General features: G+C 42.0%; 2 protein-coding genes across 19 annotated transcripts in view; one reads left to right on the top strand and one right to left on the bottom strand.

The window, feature by feature from the left end:
• The window catches only part of PPHLN1 (periphilin 1), a 139,780-nt gene extending 133,667 nt beyond the window's left edge, over nt 1–6,113 (top strand). For all 13 annotated transcript variants that reach the window (XM_067009083.1, XM_067009085.1, XM_059082168.2 and 10 more), the window contains one exon: nt 3,729–6,113. In XM_067009083.1, coding sequence (XP_066865184.1) covers nt 3,729–3,923 — 195 coding nt within the window. In that variant the 3' untranslated portion in view covers nt 3,924–6,113. The remainder of the gene's footprint in view (nt 1–3,728) is intronic.
• An 8,347-nt stretch (nt 6,114–14,460) lies between these two features.
• Nucleotides 14,461–17,825, bottom strand: part of PRICKLE1 (prickle planar cell polarity protein 1) — a 109,371-nt gene continuing 106,006 nt past the window's right edge. For all 6 annotated transcript variants that reach the window (XM_059082155.2, XM_059082156.2, XM_059082157.2 and 3 more), the window contains one exon: nt 14,461–16,769. In XM_059082155.2, coding sequence (XP_058938138.1) covers nt 15,904–16,769 — 866 coding nt within the window. In that variant the 3' untranslated portion in view covers nt 14,461–15,903. The remainder of the gene's footprint in view (nt 16,770–17,825) is intronic.

A 17,825-nucleotide genomic window follows, 5' to 3' on the forward strand; every position in this document is an offset into this window, starting at 1 on the left:
ATTTTTCTAGCTATCTTCCTTTTGATTTCTAACTTAATTCCACTGTGGTCTGAGAATATACTTTGTATGATTTCTGTTCTTTTAAATGTGCTAAGGCATGTTTTAGGGCCTGGAATGTGGTGTATCTTGCACGTTCCATGTGAAAAAAGAAGACTGTGTGAAGTCCAAGAGTGTGTCTGCAAGGGCTGTGCTTACTCCTGAGGCTCTAGGGGAGAATCTCTTTGCTGGCCTTTTTCAGTTTCTGGAGGCTGCATGTACTCTTTGGCTGGTAGCTCCCTCCTCCATCTTTAAGGGTCATCCCTCAACCTCTATTTCTGAGATCACATTTCCTCTTCTCTTTTTCTGCGTTTCTTTTTAAGGACTTTTGTGATTATATTTTATTCACCTGGATAATCCAGGATAATTTCCCCTTCTCAAAATCCTTGACATAAACATATCTGCGAAGTCTCTTGTACCATGTAGGATAACACACCCCTAGGTTCCAGGTATTAGGATACGGACATCTTGGGGATGGGGTGTGGGTGGAGAGCATTACTCAGCCCGCCACAGTGGTAGAACCAGGACTTGCACTCAGTCTTTCTAGCTTCCCTGTCACCTTCCACATCTAGTTATCTCCCTTATGCTGTCGTTTACTTGTCTGTGTTTACCTTTCCCATTAGGATGTGACTCCCCTGAAATAGGACACAGAGGGTTTGAACCAAATGAGCTCAGATAAAGGAAATTGTGTGGAATGTTGAGGTATCAACAATAGAGGAAAATCATTGTTTTTGATTCCTCAGTTTTTTAAGGCTGTGTGCATGTCTGACTTTCACGGTTTATCCATGTACCTCCTAATATTAATATAAATTATACATTAAATATTAAGATAAGTATATGCATATTTACCTAAATTTAAGTAGCTTCCTGTGGCTAATGGCTGTGTTATCTCTATCATTCCACCGAACTACTCTTATGCAGCTGTAATATATATGCTAAAGATGGTTTGTCTGAAATGAAAATTCTGACAACTCATTTTGCCTTAATTTTTGTTTCCTTTTTTTGTGGGAACAGAGGTAAGGTCTACAATGATATACATTTTGGAGGAATTTTATGTCATTATAAGTATGTAGTTTGTTTTGCCAGATATTCTTCTTTCAGTCACCAGACAGCATAATTAATAGTAAAAAGCCTTGGTAGTTTATTTTATCATATCCCTTTATTCCTAGAAGCACTTTATGAGAATTCAACTATTAACACAGACTACTATAATAAAGGACTGTGTGAAAGCACGTTGGGATAGTGTTTTCATTATGCTGGCAAACTTAACTATGTTTCTATGCAATGTATGTGAGCCCCACCCAAACTTTAACATGTTTCCCATTTTGATGAGGTCCAATCAAGGGAAAATGCAACAACAAAAAATCTTCCTGTGTGGCCTGTAGATATCAGATCTGAAGATTATTAATGCATTTCCAGCTTGGGACCATAAGCAAACAAACTCTTCCACAGATAACTACACCCTTCCTGTTTGGAATTGAGTTTACTGTGGAACAGATTTCGGAAATATGTTTCTGACTGTTGTGAATTTTATTTATAAAAGTTTGGAGGGTGAGGTTCTTCCTTTAACAAAAAACTAATTATTTCCTGTCTAATGCCCAACCATTACATTTTAAGCAGTATTTTTAGAAAATCTACCCTGTAGTAGAGAATTACATTGCTTTGGGCAGTTCTAGTTGTACTCGTCAACTAATGTACAAAAATTTGACTTATTTCTGTGAATAATTCAAAAAGGATTTACAATTAAAAAATAAAACACAACCTTTAAATGCTTGTATTATCTTGTCTCCAGAGTGACAGTAGTTTGCAGTTTAAATGTATGAACAGATTTTAATATGGTTTTACTTTAGATATGCAAATCTGTAGTACATTTATGTTCTGTAAATATGCTAAACAAAGAGTTACAGTTTAGGTAAAACAGCAGATTTACGTTAAAGAACTTGCAGGTTAATTCACAGTGTAACCTTATCCTCATCTAGTTACATCTGCTATAAAGAAGCCTATAAAATTTAGGCCACCCACAAAGTGGTCTTCTGAGGCCTGTGGTTGGTGTTAGAACGCTGTTATTATGTGGCTTGACTGGTTTGGTAAGGAATTTACCTTCCCCCATGGGAACTGCATTGGCTTCATTAGGTTATGTGCTCTGTTAGACCAACTCCTGTGCTCTATTGCCTCGACAGCCTATGTAATATCATGTGAATGGTACACTGTTTCCTAAGTTGGTTTATTAGCGTAGTTAGTAATATCAATTCTGGGTCATGTAAACCTTAAGAGAAACGGGAATAAATGTTTGGTTTAAATAGTTGGATTAAACTTAATGGCTATTAGTAAATTTCATCACTATTTAGAAAAAGGGGTCTGTGTGTGTGTGTGTGTGTGTGTGTGTGTGTGTTAGTGCTGAGATGGAGAAGGCAGCTGAGGGTTTTATATATTTTAATTTCTAGGTCATTTGAAAAACTTATTCTTTTTAATTTGGGGCTTGTGTATAGTTTTCAAGAGCAAAGAAGTGAATTTAGTATAATTTAGCAACCTAGTACTGAGAGTCAAAAATAAATATTCTTCTTTAAATAGCTATTTTAAAGGATAAAAAAAATCTTGCGGACATTTACAAAGTATTAGCAGCAGCCACCACAACTAGCAGTCATCATTTGTGGAATGAAAACTATCATAAGCAAACCAATGTCTCAAATGACTTCTTTCTAAGTTTGAAAAAAATGAATAAAATCCTTTTTCAGAGAATAAACATGTTATGTTGATTGTTTTTGTTAAATTTGGAAAAGTTACAATTAATGTGACAGTTCTTTTAAATCAGACAATTTGTATTTCACTTAATTTTCATGGAGACTTAACTGTAATATTTCTTTAAATACATGAATTGCAGACTATGGAAAATAGCCTAGAAATCTAAAATGCATTTTGTGACTGTAAACTGAAGAAATAACATTTAGTCTGGAGAAAATTTAGCAATTTTTGGACAGGAAATAATACCTAATTGCCATTGATAAAAATTATATATACATATTGAAGTAAAATAGTATAATATATACATTGAGGTGGAAAAATATACACATGTATACATGTGTGTATATATACATATGTGTGTACATGTGCATGCATGAACATGTACATGTATAACATACTATTTTGATCTTAACTCTGCCTTGGTGATTTTAATTATGGTTAAATATTTATAACTTGAAAAGCTTTTTTCAAATAAATACTTTCAGCCTTCTTATAGTTGTTTTTTGTATACTAAACAGAATTTTAAATTTGTCATCTGGTCATGATTCAAACAAATAATCTGAAGTTAGGGGCTTGGAAACTTACTTCTTCCAAACAAGTAAAGAATAAAGCCATCAACGTGCCTTACCTAGCTGGCATTTGTTCTCAGTTCTTCTCGTTTCTAGTCTGATGTCCTCTTAGTAGATTGCCTTATGCTTGACAAACGCCACGCCAGATTTCTATAGTCAGTGATGTGGTGTATCAGTGCTTTTCTACTCATTCAACTTGTCAGCAAATCTCAGAGATAGAGGTTTAAATGGCCTTTGGCAGTAGTGTATACTCAGAGCCGAGAGAGGTTCAGCAGTATTGTGTCTCCCTTTTAGGTTTTAGCACCATAGTTCTGCCAGCTGAATCAGCTCAATGTTTGGCTAATTATTCTTAGCTAACCACGATGTATTTCATCTTTCTAGGTTTACCGACAAGACTGTGAAACTTTTGGGATGGTTGTGAAAATGCTGATTGAAAAAGATCCTTCATTAGAAAAGTCTATACAGTTTGCATTGAGACAGAATTTACACGAAATAGGTGAGCGGTGTGTTGAAGAACTCAAGCATTTTATTGCAGAGTATGATACCTCTAGTCAAGATTTTGGAGAGCCTTTTTAGATTACTTGCTCAGGCAAAAAAAAACAAAGTTTTTAGATTTTTTTCCCCCCTGGATTGCGTAAATCCTTAATATATGGAATTTTTGTGATGAAGAGATATACTTTATGACAGTGACCATATTTCCAATATCAAATAAACATCTAAAATAGTCTAAGATATTTTAATTAGAATTTTTGGTTATCTACATGTAGAGCTTCCTAATCCATACTTATCTTTTTTTCCCTCCTAAAATGATGGGTCAGTTAATTTTTCAAGCTTTCTTGAAAATGCAGTCCTGGAGAGCAGCTTTCTGCACTTACTCAAGTCCTGTAGTCTTCCTTAGTATACAATCATTTGTTTGGTCACACTAGTGTAATGTATAGGTTAGAGGTCATTCCACTGAAACATTTATAGTCTTTTTGCATTTCATAGTCAGTGATACCATGTGAAGATGTTAGAATCCTGAGGTGATCTTATTGACTTGTTGCTTGCTTATCTTAGGTTTTATAACTTTTAATATGTTTAAGTATATTACCCAAATAAACTGAATACTTTGTTATCTTAGAGAATAGTCACTTTGAGGATAATTCTCATTGTGATAAAACAGAGCACTTAAATCTCTAAAAGTCACCCCATAATAAAATCCTGTTTTCCAAGTAAATGAACTCAGTGTCTTCTATTAAGATGGTCCTGAAACTCCTGACTAGTCTCACTGATGTGTGAGTTTTAAATAATATCATATATAAGACTAAGAGAAGGGGCAATTCGAGATGAAAGATGAGGCCTGTTTTAAAGTTGAGATTTCTTTAAAACTTTCTAACCAGAAGAGAAAAATTTACAACATGGGGAAGTAGTGGAGTTTCGTTTTTTCCATAGGCCCACATTCCCCATCTCAAGAAAGAAGGTGATTGATGACATATCCGTAATTAAACCATTTACAGATTATGCCTTTGTTGATCTCTGTTTGTAGTCTAACAGACTCTTTGTTCGGCTGCCCTTTTTAGGGGTGCATAGCCCTCTAAAAGTGTTCTTGAACGAAACAAAGCAGAGTAGGCTGTAAGCCTAGCACAACTACCCTTCACCAAGCAGCCTATGTAAACAGTCCTTCATGAGCGAGCCATCCAAATCACGGGTTAGTTAAGAATCTAACTGGGACAATTAGGATATTCCACTCATTTCCTGATCACTTCCAGCTGCCGAATGGCATTTAGCCAAAATATGTAATTTCATGGCATGTGTTCGGAAACCTTTAAAAATGTTTGTTATTGCTACCCAATTTCATTATCCTCCCATCCTCTTTCCATTTCCACTCTCTTCTCACTTGAATTCTGGCATTATTTTTAGTGGCCTCTATTGATTATATCCAGAGAGCTACCCCAGAGTAGATAAAAATTATATTAAAAGTGAAAATAGCAGTATAAATAATTGTAGAGGATCCTGTAATGCGTGCCTCAAAATATGTATTATGCCATTCCACAAATTAAAAAACTAATTGAAGGCAACAATTATTAAGTTTCCTGTATGAGACCACCTTGAATTTAGATATTGTACATAAGCCAAAAACTAAACCCTACGTATCATCTTTGCTGTTCTTCCCTAATGTGAACAGTGGTTCTATCTATTATCCACATTAGAAAGACTAAGAAAGTAGTCTTGTTTCTCTCTTGCGCCAATGTTTTTCTTCTTAAATATTCTAATTCCAGGATTCATCTCCTTAAGTCAAGATGTCACAAGTTTAAAAATAAAACTTGAGACTCCACTACCTTGAGGCAAAGGAGTTGTTCACTTTGTTGAAACTCATTAAACTAGAGAAGTTTTACTCACAGATGCATTTAAATGTAGGTTCAACAGGTAATTCCTTTTCCCCTTTCCCCAAATTACATTCAACATGTAAAGCTGTTTGTAGCTTGCCATCAGCATTATTCTGGTAGGCTTGTCAGTGTTAAATCTGTTTTGTTTTTAAAGCTTTTTAAAGTCTCGTTTTAAGATAGATGAATTCGGATACGTGCCAGAGTATGTATGTTGCAAAATGTTCTCGATTAAAGAAATGTTTGTAAATGGTCCATTGTTTTTGAGTATATGCCCAATTTCCTGTGATAAAGGTTTCACTGTCTCACCATAAAGCCTTGATGATCAACAGAGCGAGAGCAGATATTGTGAAGCTTTTTGTGAATTTTAAAAGTGCAAAATAAAGCAACTGGGTTTAAATAATTAGATTGTCTTTTTTTTTTTTTTTTTTTTTCTTAACAGGCTTAGAGTGTTTTGCTTAAATGTGTATTTTTATTACTCTCTACTGCAAGATTGCTCCTGACTCAGCAGCAGGATGGAGGAAGTTTGAGGATTGAGGAACTATTAACTTTGGTGACTTGGGGAGTCTCCATATCTGAGAAAGCAGTTAAGTGAGATAAGATTGAGCGTACAGTAGTGCTCAATAATTGTGTGATTAGGAATCTGAGTTTCAGAGAATTACAGAATTAAAATCCTACTCTTTATATATAGTAACCTCTGGAGGACAGGAACCACATTGTCTTTGTGACCCCAGTTCCTAGCATAGTTTGGAACATTGTAGGTCCTCCTGTTTTTTTGATGCTTCACAGAAGAAAGTGACATTTGATCCCCTGGGTCTTGGAGAGGAATAGGACTTATTCAGGGAGAGAAGGAAAAGTATTAGAAGTTCAGGTTGGGGAAGACAATAGGGGACGAATGTAGGAAGAGGTAGGTTGAGAGCAGAATATGAAGGACTTTGAATCCGAAATCTACTTAAGAATAAGATTTTAAAATAATTACCTTTGTATTTATTCTTGCCAGAAATGTTGATTTCTCACGGCCCCTCAGCCACTTTCCCAGCCCTGAGCCAATTCACAGACCCAGAACCTCATGAAGGGAAGGGAGGGCGGATCCCCTTAAGAAAGGACTGCGCTACATTTGCTGCAATATTGTGTAGTGGTTTCAGCTTCATTTCACACTTCATCCTACAAGGGATCCTAAACTCCTGGGAAAGCGCTGACGGTTTTTTGCCAACGACTTTGGAGACGGTGATCTGGTCATCCCTGAAATACTCATGGTGGACAATGTTCAGTGTTTGGGGCGGCCAGCCACCCAAGCGGCATAATGTCTGTCACACTGCTCAGGCTGGTGCCGGCACCTCCAGTGAGTAATGGCCACATTCTGCTTGTTAGACCAAGGTTTGTGGGTTACATCCTTCTTCTTGCCAGTTCTCCTTGAGAGCACTGATGGTACCCAATTCAGTGAAAAAGAAAAAAGTGGTGGGGCGGGGGCAGCTAGTAAAACTAAGGTATAGTTAGCAGAGTCTATTCTTCCCTTTTTACGTGGTAATGGAGTTGAAATTGAGTCACATGACAGCCTAATTAGGACTATATTTGCTGTGTCCCTCTTGTCACAGGTGTGATCAGGTGACTAAGTTCTCTCCTGTGGAATTTGAGTGGAAGTGCTGCTACTTCTGGGCTGGGACCCTTAGGACAGTGAGTGGATGTACCTCCTTCATGCTCTCTCTTATCCCTTCCCTAAAGTAATAGGAATAGCAACCCAGCCTTGAATTGTTGCAGAGCCACAAGATGGAAGGTGCCTGGATCCCCGTGTGACCATGTTGAGTGCTGAACTGTTATGTGAAAGAGGAATCAATGTCTTTATGGTTTAAGCCATATTACTGGTTTCTGGTTAGCAGCTCACCTTTTGCTCAAACAAATACAAATGATATTTGAGGGTTAGCTTCACTGAAGTTGGCTTTCAGCAGGCTGCACCAGTCCTGCATTTCCAGTGTATGATAATAATTGATCTTGGAGTAATGGGGACTGATTATATAAAAGGCTTTGCTAGTCTACTGAGTCTGTTTCAAGTTGTATTTAAGATGTCACTTGATGACAAATATTGTTAAGGCTGCGTGCACATTTGTATAGCAGTAGAGACAGCCTGCTTTTTATAGCATATTGTTTTTTTGAGCTCTCTTCCCATAGATTAATGGTGTTCTAACGTTAGACCATTATTATTGAAATTGTGTAAGGTTTTTTTTTGGGGGGGGTGTGTTTTATTTTTTATTGAGGTAACATTTGTTTATATGTGTACAACCATATATTTCTACTTCTGTATACTCTACCAGTGTGCTCACCACCAAAAATTTAGTTTCCACCTGTCACCATACAGTTGATCCTCTTTACCCATTTCACCCTCCCTCCCACCCCTACCCCTCTGGTAACCACTGCTCCGTTCTCTGTATCTACATGTTTGTTTCTGTTTGGTTTGCTCATTTGTTTTGTTTTTTACATTTCACATGAGTGAAATCATATGGTATTTGTCTTTCTCCATTTGACTTACTCACTTAGCATGATACCCTCAAGGTTTATCCATGTTGTGGCAAATGGCAAGATGTTCTTTTTTATGGTCGAGTAGTAGCCCATTGTATATATGTACCACATCTTTATCCAGTCATCAGATGGGCTTCTAGGTTGTTTTCATATCTTGGCTATTGTGAACATAGGCGTGCATGTATCTTTTTAAATTACTGTTTTCATATTCATTGGATAAATACCAAAAGTGGGATAGTTGGATCATATGGTAGTTCTAAATTATTATGAGGCATCTCCATACAGTTTTCCATAGAGGCTGCACCAATTTATATTCCCACCAACAGTGTATGAGAGTTCCTTTTTCTCCACGTCCTCGTTTAAAATTGTGTAAGGTTTTAAATCTTTTTCCCATTTGTGTGTGTATGTGAGAGAGAGAAAAGGTTGAAGTTTATTGAAATATAAACATCTGAGGACATGTAAGATAGAAAATAACCACAACATATACAGACACTTGCTGCAAGAGGACATCTGAGGTGTCCACCCGCCACCTAAGCTGCCCGTGTGCGCCATGTTTTTCCTGGTTAGAGCGTGTATGAGATGGGGGGAGGAGAGGACAGAGCAGCCCTGGCTGGCTGGCACATGGCCCTCAGGACCGCACCCCCCGGGAAAGCTTCTGCCTCAGGGCCCTGTTCCTGGGACTCCTGCTGGTGCCTCCTCTCAGGCTTTCTGGCTGAGACCCTGCTGTTGTCCTCGAGGGCAACAAGGGCTCACCGAGAGGGTAAGCCTGGGCAAGCTGCCCAGGGAGAGGGAGAGGATCCGGAGACAAGACATAGTGTGCTGTCCCTGCCTCCTTCGAGTGGGAAGAGGCCATCCTTCGTGACCAAACCCCTGACGGAGACACACGGACCGAACGTCTGCAATGCCTTCAAGCGTCCCAGCACCAGCCGACTGGTATGCCCACATCCTATGCTCGCCTGAGGCTTCTGAGGCCAGAAAGGGGGTCGGCCCCCAGCAGAGGGGGCTGTGTGTGTGTGAGAGAGAGAGAGTGGTGGGCTCAGGGAGGGGAGAGAGAGGCTACAGTCCAGCAGAACTGCAGCTCAGCAGGCTGAGGTATGTTTCGTGCTCAAGCGTTCACGTTTCCTTTTCTTTACTGGCCAGGACTGAACCTTAGCCATGATGTGGGCTTGGCCAGTGTGGCTTTCCACCATCCCGGTGGGTGGAGTTCTACTGAACCCTGTGGGGCTTACTCAACTGAGAGGTGAGTCTTGTGTGAAAGTCACCTTTTCTTTCTAACACAAGAGCAAAACCTGGTCCACCCCAGGGGCCAAGAGGAGAGGCACTGCTTTCCCAACGTCTCGTCTTCTGGGGCAGCTCAACCTCTGCCGCAAAGGCCACGGCCTCCCTGTCCTGAGGTGGGAATGTGGAGTGAAGGAAGGAGATATGCCCTGCAAGCGGGGGGAGGGGCATGGGACTAGTCCCGCCTTGTAGGAATTTCCCGTTTTTAAGGACTTCGTATTCTGTTACTTCTGTGTGGACTCTAGTGTACCGTATCGGATGTAGCTTACAGTACATTTCAGGTTTAAGATACTAAATGTAGGGTTCAGAGGAGCACCATGTTTTTCATTTGTTTCATTATCTGAACAAGGTTAGAATGGCCCTGCTACCGTTTTGTAGATGCACACACACTTTCACGTGTTATAAGCCAATGAGGATTTTTTTCCTCACTTTACAGTTAATAAGGGCAGAAGGTATAAGTCATCTAAGGTCATACAGCAGGAAGGGGCAGGGGCAAGGTTTTACCCAAATCTTTCAACTCTACACTCAGTGTTCTTTGGAAGAAGTGGAAGTTCGGTGGTCATTCAGAACTAGGTTCCAGTCCTGAGTCCAGGACACACTAGCTATTGGTATGTACAGTTAAAGTGTGATATGATTGTAATGGGCAATATATAAAAATAACTTTAGGGGCTTCCCTGGTGGCGCAGTGGTTGAGAGTCCGCCTGCCGATGCAGGGGACACGGGTTCGTGCCCCGGTCCGGGAAGATCCCACGTGCCGCGGAGCGGCTGGGCCCGTGAACCATGGCCGCTGAGCCTGCGCGTCCGGAGCCTGTGCTCCGCAACGGGAGGGGCCACAACAGTGAGAGGCCCGCGTACCGCAAAACAAAAAAAAAACTTTACAAAAGAGCTTCGATAACTTTCAAATCCTAGCTTAGCAGACTTTTCCTGGTTTTCACCTATCGGTTCCCATGACCTGTAAAGGCTTTGGAGTTAGTGTAGAACACACCTTTGAGGCTCCTAAGAGGCGACTGTTAAGGGGAAGGTAGCAGGTAGGGTCACAGCGCCCGCAGCCAGAGCTCTTCGGCGGCAGGACTTGGACCCACGGTGGTTTGCCAAGAGCCACTTCAGTGGAATGAGCCTGGTAATTCAACCCTCCCGTTCGAGGAGCCAAGATTAAACACAGTTAACACTTTTTCAGCTTTGCTTACAACTTGTCCAGAGATTCCAGACTACGCTGCCAACAGCACTGTAGAAAAAAAAATCTTACTTTTCCCCGTGTTAACTGGGGAGAGACAACGTTTGGGAGGAGAATCTCTAGTCTTCCACGTACTCTATGCCGTCCGCAGACCTGCCTACGCGCTCTGAGAGGGAGGTAAGCAGTTCCAAAGGGCATGGTCTAGTGTAACCTCTTGCCCATTCAGAGTCGCAAGCATTAACATAAGAAAGCACCGTTCCCAGCTCCCATGAGCCATGGTGTTCGGGAGGGTCATCCTTCCAGGAATCCTTGCCTAACATGCTGGTGGATGAGAGAGTCAGAAAAGGGAAACAGCACTTTATGCTGAGTGGGAAGACTCTTGTGTCGGCCGACCCAGTGAGCCCAGTCCCCACAGAATATACTGACGCTGGAAGGAGACCTTTGAGGCGGCCGAGTGCTCTCATTTTACGGGAGTGGAAACTGAGTCAGAGCTTTTAACCCGCCTGAGTTAACGAGAGCCGTGAGTCTCCTAACCCAGATCTCCTGAATCCTGAAGTCCTGTGTGCTCTGTGTCACTCCAAGGTCAGCTTTATGGTAGATTTATATTAGACCAGTAATCACCTTTTCCAACATCAGTTACTTGGTTCGTTGACCTAAGAACACTACAACAAGTATTAGCATTTAAGAGAACTAGTTTCATATTTTTAGTATTTTTATGTTTGGAATCAAATGCTTCTGGAGAATGGGCTGCAGGTTACTTCTAAAGTTGTCCTAACAGCACCTGGTACACACACAGCAGTAGGGATGTGAAGTTTCTTTTGCAAAAAGAGAAGTTAAGGCTGAAATGGATCTCTCAAATGGGACTACCTGACCAGCTAGCTGGGTCTGTTGAAAAAGAATAGACTGGCTCTGATCCTGGGACCAAGTCTATACACATACCCCATGTCTTACTTTTCCTCCACACTTCCTTCCTAAACATTTTGTGGAAGCCACCCTTCAACTTTCTTCCCCTGGTAAAGTTTCTGCTTCTGTGACTTTGGCAAAACATGAGCTCAGAGATGCAAATTTCAGTTGCTCCTGTGTATTTCTCCCGTTTACCTGGAAGCCTTCCTCGTGTGCTTGAAAGTGAACAGAAAACCCATGTGACTGTACAGGAGCATGCCTTGTTTTTAGACAGTTCGAAGAATGGCTAGAGAATCTAGGCAATTAGCAATTTTCTCATTTGCCTAATTAAAAAGGTTTTTTATAATTGTGTTGCTAACATTAAATTGGTAATGAGGCTCTTAGTGGAATTTTTTTTTTTTTTTTTTTTTGCGGTATGCGGGCCTCTCACTGCTGTGGCCTCTCCCGTTGCGGAGCACAGGCTCCGGACGCGCAGGCTCAGCGGCCATGGCTCACGGGCTTAGTTGCTCCGCGGCATGTGGGATCTTCCCAGACCAGGGCACGAACCCGTGTCTCCTGCATCGGCAGGCGGATTCTCAACCACTGCGCCACCAGGGAAGCCCGGAATTTTTTTTTTAATCCCAATAGTTTTTCTTCCTTGCGCCTCAAAAAACGGTCACATGTATTTCTGTAAACAGTAATTGGTCGTGCCTCCTCTAGACAGCTCCAAGAGACAGCTTCAGGTGCGTAATTTATAACACATGCATTGGTGGCTTGCTGATGGCAGGCTCATTTTGTTCAAAGGGTTTCAGAAATGTTTGAATTAGTCGCTAGCATTGAGAATCTGGCAGACGTTTCCCAGAAGTTCAAATTCCTGGTTCCTTTTGGAAAGTCTGAAGGTCTAGCATGTACACTGCTTCTCTGTCCACAGCAGCAGTCGAGTGCACCTTAGGAGAGAACAGGTCAGTCAACCAAAGCCTGCCCCCACAGTGCTGGCAGTGCTGTGCACTTCGCACCCTCGGGCACTCCCCGAGCACCTCCACACCCATACTTGCCCAGCCCGTCACCCAAGGACCTCGTGGCGCAGGGCCACATGCCACACAGGGAAATCTAGCAGTCTTCAGTGCCCATTCCAATTTCACTGCCCTTTTAGGATGGCCCGTGCTTTGTATCTAAGGTGAGAGGGCTTAGACAGCTCATCTCTCCTTGCACTTCCGGTCCTTTTAATTTAACTCAGGAACTGGAAAGCAGAGCGCCAAGAAGAGCAAGTGCATACACGAGGTGAATCATTTTCTTTTACTGAGGGCTGAAAGGAGTTCCCATTGACATTTTATCAGCATCCCTATGCGGGCTGTAAGCAAAATGTTCTCCAGTTTGGTCTGAAGTGAGGAAAATGCAATCATTAGGGGTTCTGCTTCACCCAGGTAGAGATCAGAGGCAGTGTTTTAATATTTGATGTTTACCTTGGGACCAAATTTTGGAGTTTAGTGCCTGGCTAGACACTTTGTTAACTAAATCTATATGAACACTTTATAGCAACTGTAGGCCTAGTTTTCTAGCCTGATTCTTTACAGAACTGCAAGGTAGCTGCTTCCCTTTCTTCCTTTCTGGATAGTCTTCTTTGTTATTGCTATTAACCAAGATTTAAAATCTTTAAAGGTTACGTTATTATTATGAATAAATATTTCTGCATTCCCATAAACCTTTGGCAATCTATATAACCCTTATATAAGGAAATGAAAAGATGAATAGGGTGATTATTGCCAGAAGCAAAAGCAACTATGACTTGAAAACTACTGAGGACAGTGACTTCAGCTTATACCTGCCTTTCTCCAGGTTAAGTAAGGCTGAATATTACCTGTTTACTATTTGTTATCCACCCTTTCCAAGCAACAGTCTTTTCTAAAAGGATGCCCACCATTTGCAGCATAGGTTCTGAAAAGGTCTTCGAAAATCAGCAAGTCTGCTCCTGTGTCATGTGAGATTGTGAGGGAAGAAGCCCTCTCATACGTTGTAAATGTAGAGCAGGTGATGGCCTTCTGGAGGAAAACTGGTGATAACCATCAAAATTTTAAATGCATAACCCTTGTCCCAGGAACTGTGCTGCTCAGAATTTATGTGCATATGTGCCAGTGCAGGATAAGGTGTCTATGAGGAAATTCAAGCCCATCGCTAAAGGACTGGTGACGTAAATTATGGTATATCCAAAAGTAGACTATTATGCAGTCACTTCAAGAACAGAATGAGGCAGACCTATCTGCACTAATGTGGAATGTCCACATGTAAAGTGAAAAAAGCAAGTCTAAGCCGGTCTAGTTTGCTGCCATTTTTAAAAGATACATTAATGTAAGTATGGTTTGAACATCTGAAGGAGACACTAGAAATGGATAACAGTGGTTACTTCTAGGGAGGGGAACTGAGGGGTGGAGAGTGGAAAGGAGATTCTTCACTGTTTTTGTTGTTGTTTTTTAACCACGTGTATGCATTTTCTTTTCACTGCTATGTTTTTTAAATGGACCCGACAAGGGAAATAATGATACAGTTATTGAGGAAAGAGCTGTCCCCTCATTGGTGTGTTTCTGAAGGGCCTCTGTCTAGCCCGGATACCAAACCTTGCCCTATCCAGGGGTGGGTATAGTGGATGCTGTCGAGCACTGGTTTTCCTATTGGATTCAGGTCTGCCCTCCAAGGCCTAACAAACAGCTTTTCCCCATACCAGTAAATATGGCCAGCTTTGCTTCTGTGCCTCAACTTCTATTTTGCGCCGACTGGTAGGGCAAGTGGACACGTGGGAATCAAATGTTGGTCTGTTAGTGGTGGGAGAACGGCAAGGTAAATCAAAGGCGCAAAATGGATCCAGTGACCTGGATATGTTTGCAGAGATCTGTGTTCAGAAAGGTAGTTTGTTATTTATTAAGCATTTATTAAATACCTTCCTAGAGTTCTGAGATACCACTGGGACATTGAGTTAGGACTGAAACATGTGCAAGAATGGCCCATATCAAAACATTAGCTCATCAGTTCAAATCCAACGTAATTCTCCCTTGAAGTAGAACCACATATTAACTTGAAGTAACCAGTAACACAGCATCCTCTAAAGATTTTAAAAGAAAAGCATAACCAGAAGGCCCAGTCTTCAAAACTGCTGTTAAAGGCCAACAAATTAGCTGGAAAGGAGGGATTAAATCTACAAAGTACTCTGCCACAGAAAGCAGATCCTTGTAGTTTTTTTGGTCTCTTTCCATGAGATAATCACTACCTTGCTGAAAATGGGAAAGGCAACCCCCGCCCATCCCAAAGGGGAAAAAAAAGTATTCACCCAAACAGCTTCTACTTGTTTTTACCATATATTCCAGGTGTACGTGTAGGGGTTTTTTGTTTGTTTTACATTTATACAGTTTACATTGCTTGACCCATAAATAACACTTGTAAGATTAATAGGGCCATAGTTTTAAAGAGTATTTACATAGCCCCACCATGCATACAGAGCCTTTTTAATATTGAAAAAAAAAAAAAAAAAAAAAAAGGGAACTTTCCATCACTAGGCAAGATAAATTTGACCATCTAAACTTATAAACCCTGACTAAAATACAAGCTATCATTTCATCCATAAATGCTGTTTCTGGTTCCCTAACAAGTCTAGCACTGCAGTGTAACAAACATCTTACATTTCAGGGATATAAAAATATCAGCTTTAAAATCTGAACTGTACAGTATATACATTAATATTTGCACCGTTAAATTAGGAATACACTTAAGTCTATGAAATACTACATTATAAATAGCAATGTTCTTTACGATCTCTAGCTGGAGCTAATACAATATCGTGTTTACCTGGCTAATGAGAGTTGGAAGGGGACGACGTGGCCTCGCATGACGGGACGCACCGTGTTGGCTGGGTCACGTGACTACGCGCATGCCACACAACAGGACAGGCTGTCAGGACCTGGGCCAACCTGGCGCAGATAAACGACAAACACTAGCGCTTTACAAAGGTGGCTCAGGTTCTCCGTTGTCTAAAATCAACACCCCCATCCAATCACCTCTCAACAGGTTCTTGAGGATCTCTTGAGGGTTGGAGATCAAAACAGCTGTATCGAACTGTGATGCACCCAACAGGCACGAGAGGTCACGTCCACCTGGCACCATCCAAGGAGGGTAAATGGAGAAATCACGCCTTCCAGAGGTTAATCTGACACTGTAAACAGCAGTGGGGGGGTGGGGGGGGTGGTCTCATTTACATGGGCAAAGCACTTGAATCTATTTTAGCAACTTTCCTATGGAAGAAAAAAGATACGATTTAAGATGGTTAATGGCTGAGTTTACGACCTCCACAGCTACGAGGTTAAGAAATGATACAGTTTTTGCCCTTGTGTCCCTTTTTCTTCTTGGATTTAGTTGTCCTCTGACCAAACTGAGGAGTGGGGAGTGCGGAAGCTGGGCTAGAAAGGTCGTCTGTGTAGTACGCGTATCTCTGCGGCCGGGGCTGAGGGATTGGTTGTCCAAGAAAATACCCTTCTTCCTCTGAGTCGGAGGAGGAGGAGGAGGAGGAGGAGGAGCACCAGGAGTCGTCGTCCTCCCCGTAGAGCCCCAGAAACCGAGGCCCTGCCAGGTTCTGCAGGGTGTAGTTGGAAGGGGCACGGGCGTACTGCCCGTAGAGGTCCGCGTTCTGGATGTAGGCCTGGACCTCCCGGGCGCTCTTACTCTGGATAAACTTCTCGTAGTTATCGGGGGCGTAAAGCCGCAGCCTGTCCTTGGGAGAGTATTTTCTTTCCGTCACAAGGTTCAGAGCGTTGTCCGAGCGGGACTTCCTACTTCTTCTGCGGCGATGGTGATGAGACCTGGGCCCCCTCTCTTCGAAGTGGTACGCCCGTCTCCGAGTTCTCTCACTCATCGGCGGCTGCCGGATTTCGATGTTCTCATAGCTTCCGTTGTCAATGACATCATCCGAAAACTTGACCTGCTGCGGCCTGGACTGAGACTTGGACCTTCGGAGCACTGGCAGATGCGCTGGTTTCTCCTCAGGCAGGATTTTTTCTGGACACAGCTCTGAACTGAGACTCTTCAAGGACTCTGTGCTCCTGTGCAGCATGGAAGAGTTCAAAGTCCCCATATTGCTCATTTTCTCACAATCTTCTGCCTCTATTTCCTCAAAGTTTTGCAGAGAATACAACGATGGCCTTGGCTTGCTTTCTCCATCCACTGAAGCCCCTAAAAGAGAAGCCAAGACAAGACTTGTGATTCTCAGTAATCCTGACACTTTGACAGTTATCACCAACAAGCTACTGAAAGGCAGCATTTCAAAGTGAAGTCTCTCAAACCTCAGTATCTGATTAACGATCACTAGGCAAAAGCAACATACTATAATATACACTTAATTGACAAGAGGTATGAATTCTGTTATTGAAACGAAGGGCCCAGCATCTCCTACGAGCCCAGCCGTTTTGGAGCCAAACTTGAGTTACAGCCCATGGGATGAGCAGCCAAACTCTAAAAGCTCTTCATGGGGCTTCCCTGGTGGCGCAGTGGTTGAGAATCCGCCTGCCGATGCAGGGGACGTGGGTTCGTGCCCCGGTCCGGGAAGATCCCATGTGCCGCGGGGCGGTTGGGCCCGTGAGCCATGGCCGCTGAGCCTGCACGTCCGGAGCCTGTGCTCTGTCCGCAACGGGGAGAGGCCCACGTACCGCCCAAAAAAAAAAAAAAAAAAAAGCTCTTCATAAGAGTCCTGTCATTAGCTTATTAATAAGACACATAGAAGCTTCTATCTCTCAACCCATTAAAGCCAGATTGCTTCATCTGAACGTCTCTCAAATCAGTCCTTCCCTTTGCTCTCACACGGCTACCATTATGGTCCTCTTCCTATAGCCGGACTAGTCTTATACCTGGTCGTGCAGCCCAAGGGCCACATCCGGCCCACAGCCTATTTGTGGATAGGTTTCGTTGGGACACAGCTACACCTATTTGCTCCCATGCTATCTATGGTTTCTTCCACAATGATGGAGTTAAGTAGTTGCAACAAAGACTGTAAGGCCCCAAAACTTACTCTCCAGCCCTTTACGGAGAAGTTTGCCAAACCCCTGACCTAGACCTTCATCCAGTCTTCTGCCCCTTCAACCCATAAACTAATAATGCCATTTCCATATTAATCTCATTTTAAAACTTTTCTCAAAACCAATAGTGTACTCCTTGTTATAACCGGGCTCAGGCAAGTTAAGAGAAATGGATGTAACCCAGATAGCTGTAAGGAACAACAGGAAGTGGTGTGAA

Source organism: Kogia breviceps, chromosome 12, assembly GCF_026419965.1.
Source record: "Kogia breviceps isolate mKogBre1 chromosome 12, mKogBre1 haplotype 1, whole genome shotgun sequence".
NCBI classification, from domain to species: domain Eukaryota; kingdom Metazoa; phylum Chordata; class Mammalia; order Artiodactyla; family Physeteridae; genus Kogia; species Kogia breviceps.